The 24386-nt window shown below is 41.6% G+C and overlaps 1 protein-coding gene and 1 pseudogene across 1 annotated transcript in view; both read right to left on the bottom strand.

The window, feature by feature from the left end:
* Window positions 1-24386, bottom strand: part of SYTL5 (synaptotagmin like 5) — a 376311-nt gene that overhangs the window by 20794 nt on the left and 331131 nt on the right. The window contains exons 17-23 of the mRNA XM_070461916.1: window positions 22935-23064; window positions 20674-20780; window positions 18276-18368; window positions 17581-17646; window positions 13119-13297; window positions 11105-11204; window positions 9376-9537 (exon numbers count right to left, since the gene is read on the bottom strand). Of these exons, the coding sequence (XP_070318017.1) occupies window positions 9376-9537; window positions 11105-11204; window positions 13119-13297; window positions 17581-17646; window positions 18276-18368; window positions 20674-20780; window positions 22935-23064 (837 nt within the window). The remainder of the gene's footprint in view (window positions 1-9375; window positions 9538-11104; window positions 11205-13118; window positions 13298-17580; window positions 17647-18275; window positions 18369-20673; window positions 20781-22934; window positions 23065-24386) is intronic.
* Window positions 1536-3434, bottom strand: LOC110150638 (T-complex protein 1 subunit gamma pseudogene; annotated as a pseudogene).

The following is a 24386-nucleotide window of genomic DNA, read 5'->3' as shown; positions in this document are numbered from 1 at the left end:
CTAAAGGAGATCAGTCCTGGGTGTTCATTGGAGGGACTAATGCTGAAGCTGAAACTCCAATACTTTGGCCACCTGATGTGAAGAGTTGACTCATTGGAAAAGACCCTGATGCTGGGAGGGATTGGGGACAGGAGAAGGGAACATCAGAGGATGAGATGGCTGGATGGCATCACTGACTTGATGGACATGAGTTTGAGTGAACTCCAGGAGTCGGTGATGGACAGGGAGGCCTGGCGTGCTGCGATTCATGGGGTCGCAAAGAGTTGGACACGACTGAGTGACTGAACTGATTGAAACCTTATTAGCATGGCTGGGAAAAACATTTGAATAGTTTTATTCAGCTATCTTGACAGAGGCACAAATGAGATTAGGTGGTGAAACAGACTATCCATTTAACATTTAATCTTATTATTGTAAATCAAGTGCCTTATGTGAGGAGTTTTCGTATTGCTTTGATGGTTTCAGGAAAGTTTAGTTTATGTAAAAGTCACAAATGGAAAATTATCATGGATATTATGATAGATAAGAGAGGTCACTGGGTTTGTTTTTCTTTTTGATACTATAGCTAATGAGGGTTGAGGTATTTGCCCTTTCTCTTTGGATCTGAAGGGCTCTGTGACTGCTCTGACTAGTAGGATATGGCAGAAGTGACAATGTGCCAGTTTCTAGGGCCAGGTCTTAAGATGAACGGCTTCCATTTCTTCTCTTGAAATGAATATCCTTGGGATTCTCCCTCTGGGAATCCATGATGTGAGGTCCATATCACATGGAGAAGCCACACGTAGGTGCTCTAGTTGGTGGCCTAGATGAGTTCTTAGCTGGCAGCCAACATCAAGTGTGAGACATCCAACTGGACCAACCAGCCCAGTTAAGTCCTCAGATGACTTCAGCCTCAGTCTACCATCTAGATGCAACCATGAGAGCTTTTAAATAGAATCACCTCCTGAGCCCAGTCACCCCCAAAGACTCAAGAACAATAATAATAAATGGTTGTTTTAAGCCACTGAGGTTTAGGGTAGTTTTCTATACAACAATAGTTAACCAGTGAAAGCTCTATTTGCTTTCAGCTGAGACCTCTGGGTAGGAAAATGTATTGACAGGGAAAATTCTATGTTCAAGTGTCACATACTAGAGATATCTATACTATACTATACTATACTATACTATACTATACTATCTATACTAATAGATAGCATACTTGCAGAGATTGTAGGATTAAAATCACATACAAAAGAGAGCCCAAGGATGGAGTCATCTTCAACCTGCACACAGCTAATGTCTTGGTAGTGTTTTTTAGGGGTACACTTGCAAGGAAGTTCCAAGGCAACGTCCTCTCCTGGCATACTACCATTTTCCACTATTCAACGAACTTCTGCTCAGAAAAAGGTTGCAGAATTCAATTCGATTCATTCCATACTACCAACACATATGGAAGGTCTCCTTCTATTGGGTTGGACACAAAGTTTGTTCAGGTTTTTCCGTACAATGATATGGGAAAACCTGAACAAACTTTTTGGCCCACCCAACAGTAATGATTCTTTTTTTTTTTTCAAATGACTTAGATTTAATCATTGGAAGCAAACTAAATGGAAAGCTCACAAGAGAGAAGAATTACATGCCAGTGCCTTTTGCAAACTGAGCTGGGACAGAAAGAGACTGGGGCTGCCCCTCAACCTGATCCCTTCCAAACAAAGATATCCACAGTGTCCCTGGCAGTCTGGCTCAGGGAAGGGGGAGACTCTGTTGGCTCTGTGCATTGAGGTTGCCTTGTCCACTGCTCACTCCTGGCCAGCATCAGGAGCTCCACCCTGCCGGCTCTGGTCGTCACCCTTCTTTTTGTGGCCTGAGATGATGTCACCAATCCACAGCAGCAGAAGTACTGTCTATACGTTTGCAGCTTGACAGCCAATGGTTCCCAGATGCCCAGTTCTTTCATGTCTACCAAAGTGCCTGTCTCACCATTTACACCCCAAGTTTCACAGTTCTCCTGGGTATGCTCGGCCCGAAGGGAGGTAAGTAGACGGATGGTGCTGGCTCCACAGTTCTGGATAAGGGTGCGAGGGATGACCTCTAGGGCTTGAGCAACAGCCCGATATGGCCACTGTTCCACACCAGTCATGGCTTTGGATTTTTCTGTCAAAGCATGAGCCACAGCCATCTCAGAAGCCCCATGCCCCCACCCTCCCCCCGCCCCGGCACCAGCTGAGGGTCCAGAAGAACATTGCAGCACACTTGCATGGCATCCTGGAGGTTGCGTTCTACTTCCGAGAGAATCTCTTTGCTGGCCCCACGGAGAAGAATTGTGCAGGCCTTGAGGTCTTTGCATTCAGTGATGAATGTAAAGTACTCATCTCCAATTTTCTTGATTTCCAACAGGCCTGCCCCTGTTCCAACATCCTCTTCTCTCAGTTCCTCTGGCCGGCTGACTATCCGGGCCCCACAGGCTCTAGCAATGCGATTATTATCTGTCTTCCGGACTCTGCGGATGGCTGTGATATTTGCTCGCATGAGGCAGTGCTGAGCTAAATTGGAGATGCCCTTCTCTGTGATGACCACATCTGGCTTCAGCTGGATAATGTCCTCACAGAGCTGCTGAATGTACCTTCTTCCATTTGGAGAATTCGGGTGAAGTCTTCCTCTCGTGTGATCTCAATGTCAGTCTGGCTCTCTCCTTTCTTATATTCCAGAGAAGAATCCAGCAACACAATGCGAGGGTTCTTGATATAGTGTCGCATTCGTGGATGGGTCACATCCTTGTTAATCATGACTCCATGTAAAACACACGAGTCTTCAATGATGCCCCAGGTATCTTTTCTACCCTTGCATATTTCTTGATGTCAATCTCTTTCCGGCCATTCTCCTCAAACTGTACAGTTTTGACAGCATCAAAGGGCAATGTTGCAAGCCAAAGACGACCACCGACTGATTACTTTGGTAGTAATGGAGCTGTTAATGATGTTCAGCATCGTATCTCGGTTACTGGTGTCGACAGGGATACTTATTTTCTTAAGGGTGCTGATCATATCATCCAACGCCTTGCGGTAAGCACTGATCACCACTGTTGGGTGCATCTGCTGCTCTAGGAAGTGCTCAGCCACAGATAGCATCTCCCCAGCAAGAATAATTACTGACGTGGTCCCATCTCCAACCTCTTAATCCTGTGTCCGGCTAATTTCAATCATGGACTTGGCCGCTGGATGCTGTACTTGAATCTCTCGAAGAATGGCATTGCCATCATTGGTCATCACAATGCCTCCCATGGGGTCCAAAAGCATCTTCATCATAGACTTGGGTCCCAAACATGTTCGGGTGATATCTGTGATAGTCTTGGCAGCATTGATGTTTCCAGATTGAACTTTTCTTCCAGATTCACGCTTTGTGTTCTGGCTAAAGACAAGCACCAGACGATGACCCATCATGGCAGCGTGATGTAAAGCCAGGTACCCAAAGCTGGGGGAACCGGCAGAACCTTCTGGAGAGAGAGAAAACCAGAAAGAAGCCCAGAAAACGCTGCCTCCTCAGGGCTCATCAGTAATGATTCTTAAGGCATTTTGCTAAGTGCTATGGGGACACAGAGAGATCCTGATTTCCATGAGTTTTCATCTAGAAGGAATATACTCCATAGCAATTCTATCAATCTGCTCTTATTTAACTGATTTGTCACATGAATGCTCTCTATTCCCACTGAAGGGCAGGATGCTCTATACAAAGACCATGTATGCCTGCTCCCATCAGTTGAGTCAGCTGCATTAGTCCCCAGAGCTCTTTATGCCAGGCATATTTGTGGCTCTAATTATATAACTGAATGGCACAAACTGAAGAGTCCCAAAAGACAGCTGCTACTATAAAAAATGAGGTTGACCAACTTATAAGAACTAAAGATGTGAAAATAAATTCGTTATTGGATTCTATTTGGGATTGAAGCTATAAAAGATTAGAGGAAAGATCATGAATATTCAGAAATATTTTGCATTTGGTTGACTTTGCAAGTATTCTGAAACTTTTGTTTCACTCTAGAGAAACTCAAACAAGAAATTGTTGATTAGGATACATTAGGGGCAGAATGTATGCCAGGAGGATATGACAGAGTTTCAACTACTGAAACTATACTCAAAAAGTGTCCCTGTATTAGAAAACTTGAAAATGAATACAAATTTTAGTTAAAATAAGTGATTAACAAATGCATTGGAAATTCCATAAGGAATGCAATTGGAAAACATTGTATGTATTTGACTTCTGTGACTTTGTCCATGAACTGACCTATAATTATTGGTCCTGATTGCTTGAAGAAGGTTTCTACCATACAGCAAGCTCGGTGTCACACAAACCATTACAGTTGCTCCAAATACAAGTACAGTTCATTCCCTACTGAATGAGTTAAGTTTCGAGAGAGTGCATTTGTAAATCCAATTTGTTCATAAGTCCAACAAAGTTAGCCTAGGTACCCAGCTTTATAGATAATGCCAGACTTGAATTAACTTGCGTGATTGGACATGCGAATGCACGTTTGCATCTTCAAAAGCTCACAACTCGAAGGTTTGTATGTAGGGGACCTACTATAAAAGAAACTACTCTGGGGGACATCCCTGGTCATCCAGTGGTTAAGAATTCACCTTCCAATGCAAGGGAGGCAGCTTCAATTCCTGGACAGAGAAGTAAGATCCCACATGCCTTGGGCAATGAAGTCCTCAGGCTTCAACTAGAGAAGCCAGTACACTGCAACTAGTGAGCCTGCTCGCTCTAGAGCCTGAGCTCCACAACAAGAGACACCCACAGGCTGAAACTTAGAAGCTCCCATGCCACAATGAAGATCCAGCGCAGCCAAAAAAATAAAAACTACTGTGGGAAGAGAGAGTAATCCAGACTGGGATAACAAGGGGGCCCTTGTCTGGTTCTTATAGGATGGCAGACATGACGACATATGAAGATAGGGGGGTGGGGGAAGATTAGCCTGGGTTAAGGACAGAGGAGCCTGGCTGGCCACAGTACAAAGGGTTACAAAGAGTAGGACAAGACTGAAGTGACTTAACATGTAAGCAACAAAGTAGGATGCGCGGAATTCAGTGGGGATTGTGTAGAATGTGTCTGAGCGCTGGTTGGGAGGTGTGCTCAGATGTGTGTATACAGGGAGGAAGCAGCAAGGAAGATGAAAACAAGGGTCCTCAGGAGACCCAAAGACACAAATTTCTATTACAGTGTTTTATTAGGATGGGCAGTAGGGTAGCTGAACTGTGAAGTGAAGAGAGGTTTGCCAAGGTTACAAGGTCAGGTCAAGTTTCAGGGAGAGTAACCCTTGCTCAATTCCATGGGGGAGCTTTGAAGACAAGACAGATCACACCTTGGAGTGCTCCTGATCAGAGCAAAGATGCTAGAGTGATTATATTCCTTCACCCATCAGTTATTGACCAAGGACTCTGCCCTCAACTCCCACAAGGCTGAAATACCCAGGCTATTCTGGCTTTCGACATCCACATTCCAAGCCCACTCCAGCAGCCTGAGGATGCCTATCCTACAAAGACTGGCAGATACTGGCTGGCAGGAGGGGCAGCTGAGGCGAGCCACGTATGAATGAAAATGGGGATACAGGTAAAGCGCTGACATACTCCTCTGCTCCAGAAAACTGGGCCATACCCACTGAGTGCTGAGTGCCAGGGTGAGGGTTAGGATTTACTCAAACCATATCCAGAGTCAATAGGGAAACACTGAAGAAATCTGACTCAGCAGGGGTGGGGAATAATCTGATAATGCCCATTATCTTTTGCTTTTTGAAGAGACAGGGATCCACTGCCAATCGGAGTAGGAAGCAGAGTTCCCAGAACATTTACAGGGCTAAGGTGGGGTCATCTATTATGGACACAAGTCTGCCCAAAATACCACATAAAGAGAGCCCTATAGCTAGGCAATGACTCTACAGGACCTCCTGTTACACTGACTCTGCCTGAAGGTGGGACAGAGAAGGCTTCCTTGGAAAACCACTTAAGCTTGCTGTTGACATTCAAAGGTCCTTTTTATAATAGCACCTTCTGGGAATACATGAAAGGCAATTTACACTGACAAGCTCTTCTTATCTTTCAGTAAGATAATGAATTACAGCTAATAAACAATCTCACATCACGCTGTAAAATGGGAGTTATACTTTACAGTAAGTACATCTGGCATCGTGAGTTCTTTCTTTGTCTGCATCAGCCTTCTGATGGGTGGGAAGACATAGCAAAATCAAAGGTAGGTGTCCAGGGACTTTTCACCAACAGTCGATAAGCAATAAGGCACTCTGTCTTTCCAATCTTCCCACTGCCAAAGGATGTCCATCTTTCTGAATGTTTAAGAAATATTATTTCTGATCCTTTGTTACCAAGGAAATTGGTCCCTGTAGCTCACCCTTCAGCTCCTCAGCTGGATAATCTATGAGAAACATCAAGTATCTGGGGCAGCTCATACTAGAGCTATAGTTGATGAAGCAGCTACTGCATTGAAACAACTGAGGAGGGAGACAGAGAATAAAATTTGGAAGGCATGGTATCTAAGCAAGTCTGAATAACCTGCAGCCTTTCCTCTATACATGTCAGAGAAAGCTTGGCAGGAAAAGGTGACGTGGATTAGACACTAATTTAGATTGTATTCCCAGAAGATGGCAAAGAATCCACCTGCCACTGCTAGAGACATGGATTCAATCTCTGGTCAGGAAGATCCCCTGGAGAAGGGAATGGCAACCCACTCCAGTGTTCTTGCTTGGAGAATCCCACAAACAGAGGAGCCTGGCGGGCTACAGTCCATGGGGTGGCAAAGAGTCAGACATGACTGAGCGACTAACACCTTGCTATTCAACTTCTTGCCAGAAACCAACGCTGAGGTGAGGATTCTTTTCCAAGTGACCTATTAAGGAAAGGCTCCCAGGCTAGGGCAGGGAAAGAGTTGGGGAGATAGGTTGGGGAAGAGGAGGAAGCCAGGTGAGGACTTCTGATCCAGGAGGAGAGCTCTGGAGGGTAAATAATGCCTCAGAGCTTTTCCTCTCTCAGTAATGGAACTGAGCTTTCAGACTCCACCATCTATCAGTTATTGGTGAAGACTTGCCTTGTGGCAGGAGGGACAGAAGCTCTTAGGAATTTCTGACTCTCTGCCTATATGGGAAAAATCTACAATAGCCTGAGGACAGTATTCTAAAAACAGAGTCAGGTAGAGGCAGTTGGAGGCAAAATTCACAAGAGACATGGTTAAAGGAATCCAAGGGGTTCTGGCAGAGGACCAGAGGAGTTCCACAGACATTAAACACCATCAGAATGTTTCCACCTAAGCAACCTCAGAGAGATGCTTCTCATTTGTGATAAAAAAAAAATCAAACCACTCAATGTCAATGTGAAGGTGATTATCATGGAAAGCTGCTGGCCCCTAAGCAAAAACAATGCCTGAGAGAGTACTGCTATCATCTCAGAGCAAATCCTCCAACCATTTCCAAGAAACTGACCAGAAACCCTCCAAGCAGGTGTCCAAAACAGCTCCTCTGTGCTCTCCTGTTACATTTCTGATGGACAAGCTAATTTCATGGACTTAGATGCATGTTACTTGTCCTTCATCAGTGTCACACATCACATGATGTGCTGGACATTTTCTATGATTCTTTGATACTCATTATACACAAAAGGAAGCAAGTGCCAGAAGATTTAAATCAACTCAATTGCTATCCTTTATGGTGAGACTTTTCATTCAATTCACAGACCTTTAATGCTGTAGTGACCAAATATTTCTCATATTTATTAATAATGTCAGAGAAATGTTACGCTATTGTGGACTTATTTGTTCTTAACATTATACTTCCTCTCTCTACCACATTTATGTGAGTCACGGGAGTGAGGTTGTTTTCTGTTTGAGGATCCCTATTTCATTATCAATTTTACCCAGAGTCAAAGTAAACCTCCTAAAGGTTGTCCATGAGTTACTTATACCAAGTTTTTGAGGTCAACACTTATAAAACCCACCAGAAACTTGTATTTAACTTCTGAGTCTCAGGCTCCTCATATAAAATGGGGATAACAATGCTTAGCGGTGGTTCTAACCATGAGATGTGAATGATGCTACTACTCATGATGATGAACAAGCGCTATTATTGATGATCAATGTTTGTTTTTGCTGTCTAGCACCCATTCATCATTTTTCCTTTTTAGTATTATTGTACCTGGATTTCTTTGAGGGTGATACCACCTTCAGGGCCAGTTTTATGTTCTGATGGTCTTAAGCCCCTCAATGTATCTCTCCTCTCTGGCTGCAATGATTGGCTAAGGATGGGCAAATACTGTCATGAGAATTAGGAACCAGGTCCAGGGTGTTGGCTTGACTGTTGGGAGGAGGAGGAACTCTTTCCTGTCCTGGACAGTGTGAGGCAAGGATGAGAGGTTTGCAGCTGTTGTGGTGTTCAAGAGAAGCAGGCCTGGGATTAGTGAGGGGAGGCCCACAATGCATGAAGTCTGCAAGTGAAGCCAATACAGAGAAGAGAGATCAAGACACTCCAGGGCCTTGCTAAGACCCGAGCATCTGGATCAAGCCATGCTTGATCATCTCTGGTCAATAATTTCCTTTCATTTTTTGAGTAGTGTGAGCTGGGGTTTCTGCCAATTGCAATATAAGGATTCCAACCTAACAAACACTGCCTAGCATTTATTGAGAAGTTTACAATGTGCCTGACACTACAAGTATCACAAGGCAAGCTTCTTCAAGCCTCACAGCATCCCTAAAACTGATGTCCAGTTCTTACATCACCAATGAGAACACCAAGGCCTGGGAAGTTAAGTAACTTCCCCAAGGTTACACAGAGAGTCGTGAAGCCAGGATTGAACCCAGGAAGTCTGATCTGAGTCCACTATCTTAACCATCATGTTCTTTTCCCCCTTCTCTACATAAAGAACAATCTTTGGTTACATAATTGGGACCTTTATCCCATCTCACTTTTGACTTCTAAAATTACTGTAGAGATACCAACTGCAGAGTGAATCCCAGGCACTGTTGGTTTAGTTTAGAACATACCATAGTAGCATTTAATTTCTAATACCAGCCTTGAAAAATATTTTTTTCTGACCTGATAGGATCATATAACATATTCTTTTGTTTCTCCATGGTGACTATTCAATACTGACTATATTTTTAGCAGGTCAAATTAATAAGAAATATGATTATGCAAGATTATGGGTTGCATTTTACAGTCTATATCAAAGAAGGATTTCCAAAAGAGTGCATTTACATTTATTATATCATTCCAAAATAAGCTGCACTAGTCTTTTCAGATTATCACTTGACAACTAGAGGTCTTCAGATTCTTTAGGCCTCTGACATCAGTTTTGCTCATTCCTTGTATAAGTGTTTGACTCATCTGGAAGCATTTCCTACCTTGGGTTGAAGCACAAACCACTCATCACTTGGATTGTCAAAGTTCCATGAGTCAAAAGGAATCTCCACCTCCCCCAGGAAGCTATTCCGTCCAAATCGATCATAATGCCAGACTGAGAGCTGCAGAGTTCTCGTTTCCAGCTGGGCATGGCTGATGGTGTACTGCAAAACCAGATTTACAATATTACACTTCATTTCCATTTCTAGGACAGGATGAAATTTACTTCCACCAGCTTCCAGATCATATGCAATAGTAATACAAACAAAACAAACCCAAGAGAAAAACACTTCTTTTTTCTTCGTTTCTGCTGCAACTCAGGTTCTATTCCATAAACTCATTTGTGTGAGACCTATCACTGAAAGATCTATTGACAAGCTTTTCATGGGGGTTTGATAAACTTCAGATATTATATAAAAAGTGTGAGGTGATAAAGCCTGTCCCCTTTTCAGCTTTACTTGCTTTTTACTTGCCTCATTATTTTGTCAACAGCTACTTTGTAAGTGCCAGGTTTAATGTATCAAGTCTCTAATTTCTCTGTCTTATTTAGAATAATAAAACCTAAATCCAGGAAAGTTTGACAGTGAAAAACTTGCAAATGTCAAACTTCCTAAAGTTCAGCCTAAGTGCAGGGGTGAAATCAATATATACATAGATTGAGCAGAAAGAAAATATCACTGGCATGGTTTTCCCTTTTCCAGCAGAACATTATCTGGGGCCACATACCCACACCCCCTCAAAATCTCCTGATTGTCCTCTGCAAATATCACCTCAGACATGCCTCAGACTGACTGATTCCTCATCTTGGATTAGCATCATCCTTGCTGTTTCTGGCATGATTCACTTTGGCCCTGCTTCCCAGATCTGCCACGTCATTCTCTTTATCTGCTCTGCTTCGGCTCATCTTTGCTATCCTGCCATGGCTGCTGGATTCACCCTCTGCATATATTCATTCCTTTTCACTTTGATCCCTCTTGATACTGCCTCCTGCTTTCACATATGACCCTGCTGACACATGCCCCCACTCGCCAACTTCCTCCTGTGGTGGACTCCATGACTCCATCATTCTGGCTCCAAGATCCATAAGTTACCCTGCGACTGGCAGTAACAACATCCCCATCCCCTTGGAACTTTCTTACCAGGCCAACTGTGTCCAGGGTGAGGGAAGAGGTTACATGGAGGCCCATGGGAAAAAGTAATGTCTCTAGAATTGGGGCCTGGGTTATATCTTACCTAGGCCACTGTCTCTGAGATTTTTCAAATCTAGCCCTGCATCTCCACTGTTCATTAACCACATGCATAAATTTAGCCAAATTCTGAAACCCTAACAAGAAACAGCACATTTTAATGCTGCGTTAGCAGAACAATGAATATGTATAGAGTGACCTGCTAAGTTAGGGCCAAAACTTGGACAAACTTCTTTTACAGGGAACTAGAAAAAAAATTATTTTCTCAAGGGTGAAACATACTTTTGGACAAGAGGTATCGATACCAAGTCAGATGTAATTTTCCTGGATAATCTCTACTTCCAGTGTAATCTTGGGAGCAGCAGAGAAATAGACTAAGAGTGGTTTACATTGCTTTCTTTTCCAGAAACAGAAAGCCAACTGACTCACATTCTGCTTTTCTAAAATACATATAAGCCTTGACATGCAAATCCTTTACAGTTACATCTAAACCAATGAGGTAAATCGAGTCATTAAAGTTACCATGAAAAGAGTATTGATTTACCTTTAGGGTTTCATTGAATTCTGGATTGGTGCCTGTTCTTATTTTGGTCTTGCGCTTGTTATTTCTGGACTTATCAGGAAGAAGGTATGACTTGACATAACTGTATATGATAAAAAAAAAATGAAAGTAATCCTTGGGAAACATCTACTTTGAGAGAAATGCTCAGGGACCTCAGTGAATAAAAGGGGTAAAAGAAACAGGCTAGTGAGTATAAGAGACAGAACCAAAGAGAATGTGGTTTACATACCAGGACATTTTGAAATATAACTCTGGACCTTCAATAAGAGAGAAGTTGTAAATTCTTGTAGTAAAGAGAGCGGGTTCTAGAGTCAAGCCAGCTGGGTTTGAATTACTCCAGGTGTCAATGGTTTGGGGGAACTCAAGATCTTACTTAATCTCTCTGTATCTCAGTTTCATCATCTGCAAACCTGGGATGATGACTTAGGGGATGATAAGGATCAAATGAGCTGACACATACAAGGAGCTAATATATTATACTACTGAATAAGTATAATCTATTATTATGATAAGTGCTCTTGATCATAGAGGTAATTTTCCTCTCCACTCAGATGTCTGGACTTCTGATGAGTGGAGTCAATGAGTGAATGAAGGAAAATGGTGAAAAAGAGGAAATTAACAACCTGAAGTCACAATAGCAATTCTCCCCAATACCTGGCCTTGAGCAGTCCCAGGAGCAGGGCATCATGGCAGACTCAGAAATGCACAAGATGTACAAGACTGAAATGTAAAAGATGCTACCAGAGTCCTGAAGTCCACCTACTGTGGCTTTAGATGATCCCTTTGAGACTGATGATACCAATCCTGAAGCTCTCTGATATTTAGCTAAGGAGGTAACCAGACCAATCTATTTGTCTACTCATTTGTCTGTTTTGGAAACAGATTTGCTGAGCTGTGTATTAAAGCTAGGTTATCTATCATGTAGAAAAAGGGTAAACAGCGGGTCTGAGACTGCTCTCATTCGAAATATCTGTTTATAAGTTTGGCTCTTGGCTAGCATGCAGAACCTGGGTTTCAGGAGGATTTTCATCACTCTGGGAACAGAAATAAGGGGCTCACTGTGCCAGAAATATTTGTGGAAATAGTATGGCTCCTGCTGAACACCTGCTTTCATGTAGGAGACTGGGATTTTGGTACGTGACCAGTTGAGTCTCTCAGTGAGCTTCCCTGGTAGACAGCACTCCCCATGTGTTTTCACCACTTGTGGCTGGAGGACTTAAGCACATCCTATGTGACTCCACTGGGAGAGGTCCTTGGAAGCTTGAGCCTTGATTCTCTTGAACTTTGCCACATATGCCTTTTCCCTCTACTGATTATGACTGTCTGTGGAGACCTGTGAGTCCTCAGAATGACTCACCAAACTGGCAGTGGTCCTGGGAAGCCCTGGGTCTTACCTTCCCATGGTCTTACCTGCCCTCCCAGGCTGATCCTGGAAATCCTGAGAGCCTCATAATTGCCCTTTCAAGTTGTTCAATTGGGCAAACAGCTTGGTAATTTTTTCTGGAGGGTTTCCCAGAACAAAAATTAATAGGATACTCTCATACAGCCTGGGGTGTGCAACGTGTTAGCCTTATATAACAAAGAGCTGCCTCTGTGTGAACTACAAATCTGTGAGTCCTGAATCATGCTGAGTAATAGCTTCTTTGAAATCTTAAGAGTTTCCTGGTGGTCTAGTGGTGAGGATTTGCTACTTTCAGTGCCATGGCCTGGGTTCAATCTCTGGCCAGGGAAATGAGATTCCCACAAGCCATAATGTGCAGCCAAAAAAAAAAATTTTTTTTAAATAAAATAAGACTCAGGTAACTACGAATGCAACCATTATACATGCATGTCAGAGAATATTTAGAAGTGTGGCAGAGGTAGAAAGTGATGATCAACCTTCTGATTCTAGATGAATGCTAAAAGGCTTCTGAAAAAGAAACACACAGGCTGACACATACACGTAATTCACATGGGCAGTGACTGAAACAGTCTGGGGAACATGCTATGTGCTTACGCATCTGTCCTCTGTTTCTTTTCATCTCCTATGGCCAGATTTCTGCAGTTCTTGACAAAAATGTAGAGCCCGCCAGTTTCGTAGCTGTAGCTGATGTGCAAAAGGATTTCCCCGCTGACCTTCACGTTGCCATAGTCTCCTGTCTCACTGTAAACACTCATCATGCTGTTCAGGCTGGTCTGGAATCAACAAGATGAAAAGAGGCATCCCAGGTTATGCTAGTGATCTCTGCACAGAAGCTACCTCCCCCCATTCAATTACAATTCCCGTTGTTTATAAGTAAGCAGGGAAGCTTACTGTGAAGGAAGAAAGCAAAAGATGGCTTGTTTTTCTGGTGTTGCATAAAATCCAAGCCTGAGAAAGGACAAAGTCTAGGACCATTAGTAAGGAAGGCAGGACACTCGCTGAGGGGGGATGCATTGCCTTTTTGGGTTAGTGAATAGCCTTTGTTTATTCACTTCTAATGAATGTGGGGACATAGGCATTTCCATTCCATCTCCTCTCCCCATCCCTGTAGCTTTCTCCTCTTTCACTGGGAGACTCAAGGTCAGTCTACTTCAAGTTCTAGAATGCATTGATGAGGACAAAGGAAAAAAAACCCATATTTCTGTGCAAGGATAAGCTACGAGCTTCTCTCTCTGATACCTACATAGAGTATTCCATCCCATAAGTCTCTGAGAAGCCATACTATAACCCAGCAGGACCATATGCGGCCTTCCCAACGTAGCCCCTCCCCTTTATCCTCTACTTTATTGCCTCTGAAGTACCTAGATAATATTAATAGAATCTGATGCACATTTCCTGAGTTGTTTTACAGATGCTACAACCCGCATCAAATGGAAGAAATTAACAATTTGATGACCATGAGCACATAGCCCCCAGACCTTCTGTAGCCTAAGGATTGATCATCATCAACTAATCAGAGAACTGTGCACAAGCTGATCACATACTCTGAGACCTGCGACCCTCTCCTGGCCTTTAGAAATGCTTTGCTGAAACCCTTCAGGAAGTTTGAGGGGTTTCAAGCACCAGTCAGCCATCCTCGACATCTACACAATAAACACTGCACTTTCCTTCACCACAACCTGGTGTCAGTAGATTGCTTTTACTGTACCCAGACAACCAGACCCAAGATTGGTTCTGTAACATAACTGCATCTTCCAAAAGGGCACGCCATGAGAACATCACTGCCCACAGCTGTCTGGACTCCCCTGACCAGTTGTGAGGCCACAGGGTTAGTAACTAATATGACTGTGGCTTTCTACACATCTATAAAATAGCAACTCACAAACAGAACGCTAAACAAGAAAATAATACACCAGCCAGTAAATAAAATTAAAATGCAGAAAGAAACCCCGTCCAAATGTGCCAGAACGAATGAAAGTTCTGATGGGCCACTAATAACAAGAGATGCATTTTAAATTAAACGTACAAAATTATCCTGTAGTGCCAGCAACATGAACTCTGTGTCTTAGCAACACAACTGTCACAAAAGACCACCTGGAAGGTGTTCAGAAGTGATCTAGGCATTTCAAAAGCCCTGTCTGTGAACGACTGGGAAGTAAAGACTATAGTAAGTACAAAGAGAGGTTAGACCTCATACCTTGTATATATTTTTTTGTTTATATATAAAACAAAAGTCATAACCTTGCTTCAATTGCTCAAAGTAGAGACTGATCCAAAAGCAGTGGGTGATATGGCCAGTCTCTCTTTCAAGCTTAAATCAAGGGCAAGAGCAAACCAAGGATTCCATAATAATTTGGAAATTAAAACTTAAAGAGCCAGTGAGTGACCTAAGTCGTCTACTCGATTCCTAAAACCAAACATCAGAATTTTCATGATAGCAGGTGTCTTTGCAAACTTTAATTGCCTACTGGTCACTTGGGGGGGGTCTCGTTAAAATGAAGGTTCTAATCCACACAGTACCAGGTGGAGTCTGAGATTCTGTCTTCTTCTTCTTTTTTTTTTTTTAAGGTTTGTTTATTTATTTTTGGCTGTGGTGGGTCTTTGTTGCTGCACTCAGGGTTTCTCTAGTTGCAATGAGCAGAGGCTGCTCTCTAGTTGCGCTGTGCAGGGCTTCTCATTGCGGTAGTTTCATCTGTTGCAGAGCTCAGGCTCTAGGCCCTCGGGCTTCAGAAGTTGTGGCTCCTGGTCTCCAGAGTGCAACAGGCTCCATAGTAGTGACGCAAGGGCTTAGTTGCTTTGCAGCATGTGGAATCTTTGCAGATCAGGGATTGAACCAGTGGCCCTTGCATTGCATGGTCGATTATTAACCACCGGACCACCAGGGAAGCCTTGCGATTCTGCTTTTCTAACAAACTCCTAGGTCCACAGTTCTCAAACTGTGTGTTAAGGCATCCCAGAGCACCAGCCCCAACTCACAAGCGGCACCGCAGGATATTTTAAAATTCCCACGGAAACAACACTGACAACTATTAGATACCATGCAAACAGTAGTTCACAGTGTTAACGTTCAACCCCACTTTCTTCTTTTTAATAAAGTCCTATCCATGTGAAGCTGAGTTTTAGGCAGTAACTATGACAAAAAACATGTACTGCACAAAAATCCATGAGGAAAAGGAAATGAAAATGCTGCTGCCAACTCATGTAGTCCCCATTAGGCCCACACATCACCTCAGGGGCTCTTTAAGAATGGAAAAGAGTCAGACACGACGAAGTGACTGAAATGAAGAATGGAATAAAAATATTATTTTTTCAAATGGTTACTGTGCACTATATTTTCAAATGGCTATTAAGTTGTTAAGATACCAGTGCTTATTTTTTTTCCAAGCTAACTATTTAATAACTGGGCTAGGTGGCTCAGACGGTAAAGCGTCTGCCTGCAAAGTGGAAGACCCAGGTTTGATCCCTGGGTTGGGAAGATCCCCTGGAGAAGGAAATGGCAACCCACTCCAGTACTCTTGCCTGGAAAATTCCATGGACTGAGGAGCCTGGTAGGCTACAATCCATGGGGTCGCGAACAGTCGGACCTGACTGAGCGACTTCACTTTCACTTGGCCTAGCAGTGTTATGAAATTACCACAGAGACACTAGTGGTTCTGTAAACTGACAGCCTTTGAGAGTCTCTGTCTCAGGTCACTCCATGTTGCTGGTCAACAGACCATGCTTTGAGTTTCAAGGGCCTTGAGAATAAGCCCCAAACCCCTCATGTCACATATGAGTCATGTCTGGCTCACAGAAATTATTGGCAGTGCCAAAATATTGTGAAATAAAGTTCATATTTTATGGCAAAGCTTGAAAAATTTAAACATTCTTTTTTGTTTTCACTGAACAACATGGCTTGCAGGATCTTAATTCCCTGACCAACCTGGGCCCTCAGCAATGAAAGTGTGGAGTCCTAACCACTGGACCACCAGAGAATTCCCCAAGAAAAATTTGAACATGAAAAAGTTCATCTGCCCTTTGGCCTCCTCGCTCCCCTCTACTGTGCATTATGTATCTGCAGTATGTGTCTACCAGACCTTCCTCATCAGCAAGAATACCTGCTCAGCCGTAAACAACAACATCCTTCGAGCACCCATAAGACAACTCCTTAAAAGACAGTATTCCTCCTACACTCTTATAAGGGGACACAATGATGCTTAGATCTGAATTGTGTAAACCGTCAGTAACATATCATTTAATATATAGCCCCTTTGTCTCAAAAAAACATATAACTGTGCTTGACTTCTATGGGCAGAACAGTTCTTGGAGCTGAGATGCTGTTCCCAGGTTATAATCTTCAATATGGAGCCAATAGAATTTCCCATTACTTTCTTAGATCGACTGATTAATTTTTTTTGTTGACAGCAAAGCAAAAGATTTCCAGATTTTTAGTCTGAGAACCTCTGCACCATAACGTACGGACCCCTTGGGTCACTTACTTGTATCTATACCACATCCTTCTGTAGCCAGTCCTTCAAAGAGGATTCTCTGTTAAAGCATGAGATCCGTACATAGAAAATTCAGTTTAAGAACCCACTATTGCAGAAGCTTGGAAGAAACTGAAGTTACAAGAATCTTACTACTAACCAAACTAAGCTTTTAACCAAGCCAGTTCTGTGATTTAAATAGAGATGTTTATTCTAAGGGGCTTCCCTGGTGGCTCAGATGGTAAAGAATCTGCTGGGTCCCTGGGTTGGAAAGATACCCTGGAGAAGGGAATGGCTACCCACTCCAGTATTCTTGCCTGGAGAATCCTATGAAAAGGTGCCTTGTTCATAGTAAACCATTCTGGACCATGTATCTTTTCTCTAGTCCACAGATTCTAATGTTTAAAAAATGTGTTTTCTTTGGAATACCTGGATTCTGATTATATTATTTAACTTTTAAAAGAGGATTGCTGGTTAATGGTACATGAGTCAGAAAGGCTGGAAGAGTTGGCTAGCTAATGAGATTTTCTGTACCATGAAATCCATGAAGAACGATTGAAAAAAAGAAAAAGGAAAGGTTGAACACTCACAGTGTCTGAGTCAGCATCAGGCACACTTAGGTAGGTCCATTTCCTGTCAGAGCCTGCTTGAGAATTCTTTAAGGAAGTCGCCCAAAGGTCAAAAGAGAAAAGCATATTAGAGCAACAGACGGAAATAAAAGACACCAAGAAAAGACTTGGAGGCATACAGATAGATAAAAAGACCCAGGGGCACGTAAAGCCCTCTCAAAGAAGGGTTCAAACACCAAAGTAAGATGGGACGTTATTCTGTAGGAGTGGGAAGTTATGGACTTGATGTACGAATAAGAAAGAAAGTTACTTGGCTATGTGTTTAAGGAAAGTGAGGAAAGTGACTGGTGGTAGGAAGGAGGACATCTGAGGAACTGAGAGAATGGCAGCAGGGAAATTTACCAACTAAGAACTGAGATAATTCAGAGGGTTCAGCTGATGAGAGCCTGAACTAGGGAGTGATGAGGCTTTAAAACGTGGTGGGGAGAGGTTTTTTTAAAGTAGGAATCAGGAGCCTTAGGAAAAGCCCCCACAAAATTTGAATAAAAGGTACTCTTTGGACAAAAGGCAAGCAGGAGACTATAATAACTTTAATTCATGATCCTGCGTTTTCCAAGAACTTCTTTGGAAGTTCTTTGGATTCTCTTCTTTGGAAATGCAAAGAAAATCAACAAGAGAAAGAAGAAAATTCCAGTGCATGCTCAAGAATTGCTTACTGTTGACAGGCCACTCGCTAGACTGTGGGTATTTGAAGAAAACTGGGAGGACACTAAGTCATCAATGCCATCTTCCATCTCTTCCAAGGAATCCTAAGGAAGGATGCGGGGGAATAAAATCAGTAGCTTGGTGTCTTTCCTAGAAAGTCTTTTCACTTACAAAACAACTTTTTAAAATCTTTATTTATAATTGATTTATGATTGCTTTATGACACTGATTTTATTTCTGTCATACATCAAAATGAATTAACCATAGATGTACATACGTCCGCTCCCTCTTGAATCTCCCTCCCACCTCCCGCCCATTCCCACTCCTCTAGGTTATTACAGAGCCCCACTTTGAGTTCCCTGAGTTATTACAGCAAATTCCCATCAGCTATCTATTTTACCTATGTTAGTGTATAAGTATGCATGCTCCTGTCTCCATTCATCTCACCCTCTCCCTCTTCTCCCCCACCCTTGTCCATAAGCCTATTATCTATGTCTGTGTCTCTACTGTGGCTCTGTGAACAGATTCGTCAGTATCGTCCATCTAGATTTCAAATATATGCATTAATATACAATATTTGAAAACACTGCTTTTAAATACTTGAAATATCAGATACAAATATCTAAAAAAACTTCATTCCTAGGTTTTGCTCTATTGCTCTCCATTCGACCTGAATTACAACCATCTGAAGATTGGGCCCTCCTTCCTAGTGATGCTTGCTTTATGGAAAGACCATGAAATGTGGAATCACACAGATCTGGGCGTTCAATCCCTCCTTCCCTGCTCACTAAAGTGATTCACTTTGAGCAAAGTACTTACTTTTTAATTTGAAAAGTTGAAGTGCATTTGCGTGTGTATGTGTGTGTGTGTGCGCACATTAATGCATGCCTGTGTATGTATATATACTGTTAAGACACGGAAATGTATATTGAAAATCTCTCCAATAGAATAAACTATTTTACATATTGGTTTCTTATCCAAAATTCCAGATTCTACTTTTCTTTCCCCACTTTTTTATCCCCTGGCTATTTAAATAGTACATTTTTATAGTAAAAATTTCAAGCAATATAGATAAAAAAAACTTGTATCTCCACTCACATATTAATAATCAAATTTCAATAATCTTTGATGAACAGGGTACATATACACACAGATAAATGGATTATATCATACATACTATTTTCTTTTTTTTTAATTTAAGGATACCTTTCTTTTTGGTTTCTCCTCTCTTCCCTGGTCCTCCTTCTCACCCTGGGTGAAGCTAGTATTATGCATCCTGTTCAAATTACATTCTCTTTTTAAAAAGTTTTCCGCATCTATTGATGTAGTTTTTATTTTCTACTTTAATATAGTGAAATATTAATTATGTAAAAGATATTCTTATAGAGATTAATTTTTCCATTCAAACCTAGAATAAAACTTACTTATTGCAATATTTTTGATTCACTGCTAGATTTGTGTATATATTCAAGTTTTCTGTATATATTTATAAATTAATTTACTTTGTAGCTTTCTTTTTTTAAACTATTTTTAAAATCAAGTTTGAATATTCAGGTTATATAAAATGGCTTCATATCATGAATTTGAAGATTTTCAGAAGATTTTATATGATCAGTAATAGTTTAATAACATTGGAAATATCTGTTCTTTAAAGGCTGAATACCAAAAAAAATCATAATGATAAAAAATAAAGGCTGAATACCAAGTAAGCTTTGAAACCATTTGCTCTCATTGCCCACTGCCACCGCTGCCCTTTTGTGGTAGATTTACAAATACTTTGTATTTTTATTACTATAGTAAATAACATTGAGTGTTAGAACTAAGTTTCCTGTTTTGTGTCAGAAAAATTGTAATAATGTCATTTAGCATTTGTCTTATCTTTCATCCAAAGAGTTCAAATTGGATTATAGATATTGTAGAAATAGGAATTTCAGAATATTAGAACCTTCACAATAATTTAATTCAATGTTCTCATTTCATGAATGACTTTACCTTAAACATTAAATTTCACTTAAGTTAGTCTCAATTGAGAAGACAGTTTAGGGGGATAACGTGAGATGTAGAAGTGTTCCTATAAAACCTATGGTCAGATAAGTCTAGTAATGTTGGATTTAGGAAACGTTAGGATTCCTTACTTTTTCTGGGTTTAGATTAAGTGACATGCTTTTAACCAGGAACTGAAATCCCCAACAGGTGTTTTCTTAGAGATACTCGTCACTCATTTACCTGATCACCTGTTACCTTTTCTAAATCATATTTGTTTTTATGTTAGTTGTGAAGACTAATAGGAAGAAATGATTGTATATCCTCACTTCACTCTCAACTCATCCTCCCCGAAAGTGGACAGGTTTGGAATAAGCCTGTGCCCTTTCTTCATGACCATTAGGCACTCTTCCATATCCAACTTACCAAGTCTTTGTCTAAAGCCCCAGGGACAGATTTGCTCCTTATGCTTACAGTATCCTCTAAGTCTTCTGTAAATGACCCGCTCAAATCTAACTCAGATCGACTCCGGTCTGCAGGAAGGAAAGGGGAATAAGGGAATCATCTTGTTTTGTTAGAAGGTTTCACTTCTCATTGCAAATGTTTCATTGTTATTCCAATTCTTTCCAATTCCAATAGGGCATAGATAGTGTCATGAAAACAACAGTCAGAAACTCATACTGTCTATGCTAACATGCTACCATTTATTAACAGTATTTTGAAAGTTTCTTGGACTGACTTACCAACACTGATCTGTACATTTCTCCTTTGAGCATAGGAAGGCAAATGTTCTACTACTATAACATGATCAATTTGTAAGCTATTTAAGAATTTTATTGTGCTCAAAAACCTTGGCAAACTCTCAAAGAATGGACCATTAAGCTTAGAAAAAAAATAAAACATTAAGTATTCCTTATTTATTAGAGAATCTATTGTCTATTTCCTGGACAGAGGAGCCTGGTGGGCTACAGCCCATGGGATCGCAGAGTCGGACATGGCTGAGCATGCACGCATACATTATGTTTTTATATCTGACATAAAATGCAATGAAATGAAAAAAAAATGCAATGAAATGATGTGAGTTCTTTTCACACAAAAAGGGAGTGGCTGTAGGGAAATTGCAAGTAAGTTCTATTTCTTTGCACACCAGAACATTCTTTCATCAGAATTTCTTGCTTTTAAACATATAAAGAAAAATGCAAAGCTCAGTAATGCTGCGGATAGCTTATCAACAGTTCATTTCCATAAAAGACTTCTATGTCAAAACCCTGCTGAGAGAGAATACTTGCTTCTAAATGAGAAAGACTGAAGAGAGTAACTGATTAAGAGTGAAATGATAAATGAAATAGCACAGAACTGCTCAGCAGAGCGCCAGACACAGAGTATGTACTCAATCTACAGGAGCGACTGAGTAACTAGTAAGAGGAGAAATGAAGGGGCTTCTCAAATGGCTCAGTGGTAAAGAAGTCGTCGGCCAATGCAGGAGACACAGGAGACATGGGTTCAATACCTGAGTCAAGAAGATCCCCTGGAGGAGGAAATGGCAACCCACTCCAATATTCTTGCCTGGGAAATCCCATGGACAGAGGAGCCTGGCGAGTTACAGCCCATGAGGTTGCAAAGAGTTGGACACAACTGAACAACTAAATATGAGCATGAGTGGTAGAAATATGCTCCATGAGGTTGGCTTCTAGGCTAGTTTAAAATTATTCATTGAACTAGAGAACCGATTTTCTAGTCCTAAACAAAATGCAATAATAGCCACGCATATTTAGCCAACTCTTTGGGAGTGACTTGTCTTGGAGAGACACCCCCAACTCAGCACAGAGAATCCAGCCTTAGGCTTTATGTCAGCATTAGCATTAGATAACTGGTGATTTCTTCCTTCTGGGGACCTTGTCATGATTTCAAATCTACACATGGGACATAAAGTTCTTAATTATAACATATTTCTCTGAAGAGTTTCCTTATTCAAAGGTAATAAAATTACACCATAAAATAATATCTGTTTCACAGGGGTTGTTGTGATGCTAAAGTGAAACAATATTTTTGAAGGGATCATACAAATGAAAGGGGTTATTAATAATCCCTTAATGCTGCTTGCAAAGAAGGCCTTATTTAAACCAGGGAATAATGATTCATCTGTCTAGATACAGGGCACTTCTGATCGATGTGTCAATGGTACTACCATTTCCTTGAATTCTGGGCACATGTCTTTATCTTTTGTATTAAATGAGCCAATTATATTTCCTGAACTCCTCTACTGACTTCTCAGCTCTGTCAGTCAGGTCTGGCTCTTTAAGATCCTATGGACTGTAGCCCACCAGGCTCCTCTGTCCAGGGGATTTCCCAGGCAAGAATACTGGAGTGGATTGCCATTTCCTCCTCTAGGGATCGAACCCACGTCTCCTGCCTTGGCAAGCAGATTCTTCACCACTGCACTATCTGGGAAACCCCATGACTGTATACGCTTATCAAATCCAAAATTCACATATTTTGCAAGGGGCTCAAGGCATCACATGGGTCCACATTTCAACAGTTCTTATGGAGTGGGCCGAACACCATGGGTCAAAGAGTGGATGATTATTTTCAAAGGCATGAAACATACATTTAAACCCACACCAGGCAGTCAGTTTCACCTGATTTAGTCATTTTCACAACAGAGCAGTCAGGTTGGAAATACTCACCTGAGGAGAGGGAGGCCCGGGACACTGCTATGGATGGTGTGCTGGAAGGTTTTCGGCGATGAGTCCTTGTGAGGTCCTCAGAGGTGCTTTCAATGGCAGCCAAATCGGTGGAATTTTCAAAACCACGCTCCTTCTCACAAAGTAGAAATGGAAATATACACATAATATTGACTGTAATTGACTTCCAAATACTTCCATCTACCAGTATAACCATATCTATCTTATTCTTCAAGAGGAGCCAGTTGACACCTAGAGAACCCTCAACAGGAGTCCATATAACTCTAAAACTTACTTCAATACTCTCAAAAATATCTACCAAGAGTTTTGCTAACTAGCACAAAAGGTGTCTGAAATAATTATTTGTTCACAAAATTAGTGAATGTTATAAGGTTTTCAGTAAAGATGGTGTAAGAACCTCCAAACTTACATGAACTATGTGTATGAATATGGCAAGCTTCACACCCTCAGAGTAGTACTCAGGGTTAGAACTCTTGCTTCCACGTTTGCCCTCATTCTCCACACTCTCTCTCCTCAACCACGCCTTACTTTCACCACCCCTCACTTAACAGAAAAGCATGCCACCCTGCCCATCTCATAGGCTGGATGATCAGAATATGGTTGCTCACATCATTATTTACTTTAAGTTTTTCATTATTTTATTAAATTTATTTATCTGGCTGTGTTGGGTCTTAACAGTGGCAACACAGGATCTTCATTATGGCACTTGGGCTCTCTAGTTGCAGTACATGGGATTAGTTGCCACACTGCATGCAGAATGTTAGCTCCCAGACCAGGGATCGAACCCTCATTCCCTGCAATGGAAGGCTTATTCTTAACTACTGGACCACCCGGGAAGTCCTCCTACATCATTATGGCAATAAAATTTCATGCAAGACACTTATTAATGTTCATAAAAGGATAAAGAGTGGAGACTTCCCTGCTTATAGGAAAAGGTGGGTTTTTTGGGGGGTGGGTGGGTATCTACTTGCTTGGAGAAGGCAATGGCACCCCACTCCAGTACTCTTGCCTGGAAAATCCCATGGACGGAGGAGCCTGCTAGGCTGCAGTCCATGGGGTCGCTAAGAGTCGGACACGACCGAGCGACTTCACTTTAACTTTTCACTTTCATGTGCTGGAGAAGGAAATGGCAACCCACTCCAGTGTTCTTGCCTGGAGAATCCCAGGGATGGGGGAGCCTGGTGGGCTGCCGTCTATGGGGTTGCACAGAGTCGGACACGACTGAAGCGACTTAGAAGCAGCAGCAGCAGCATCTACTTGCTTGTTCATGTAATGGTATTCAGTCTAACACTTTATGTTTTCTCTTTTTTAAATTCTTTTATTGAAGTATAGTTGGCTTACAATGTTGTGAAAATCTCTGCTCTATAGCAAAGTGACTCAGTTACACAATACATACCTTCTTATTTATATTCTTTTCTACTATGGTTTATCACA

This window comes from Odocoileus virginianus, chromosome X, assembly GCF_023699985.2.
Source record: "Odocoileus virginianus isolate 20LAN1187 ecotype Illinois chromosome X, Ovbor_1.2, whole genome shotgun sequence".
Classification (NCBI taxonomy): Eukaryota; Metazoa; Chordata; class Mammalia; order Artiodactyla; family Cervidae; genus Odocoileus; species Odocoileus virginianus.
The sequence above is the reverse complement of the archived record's forward strand: the minus strand, read 5'-3'. Positions and strand labels throughout refer to the sequence as shown.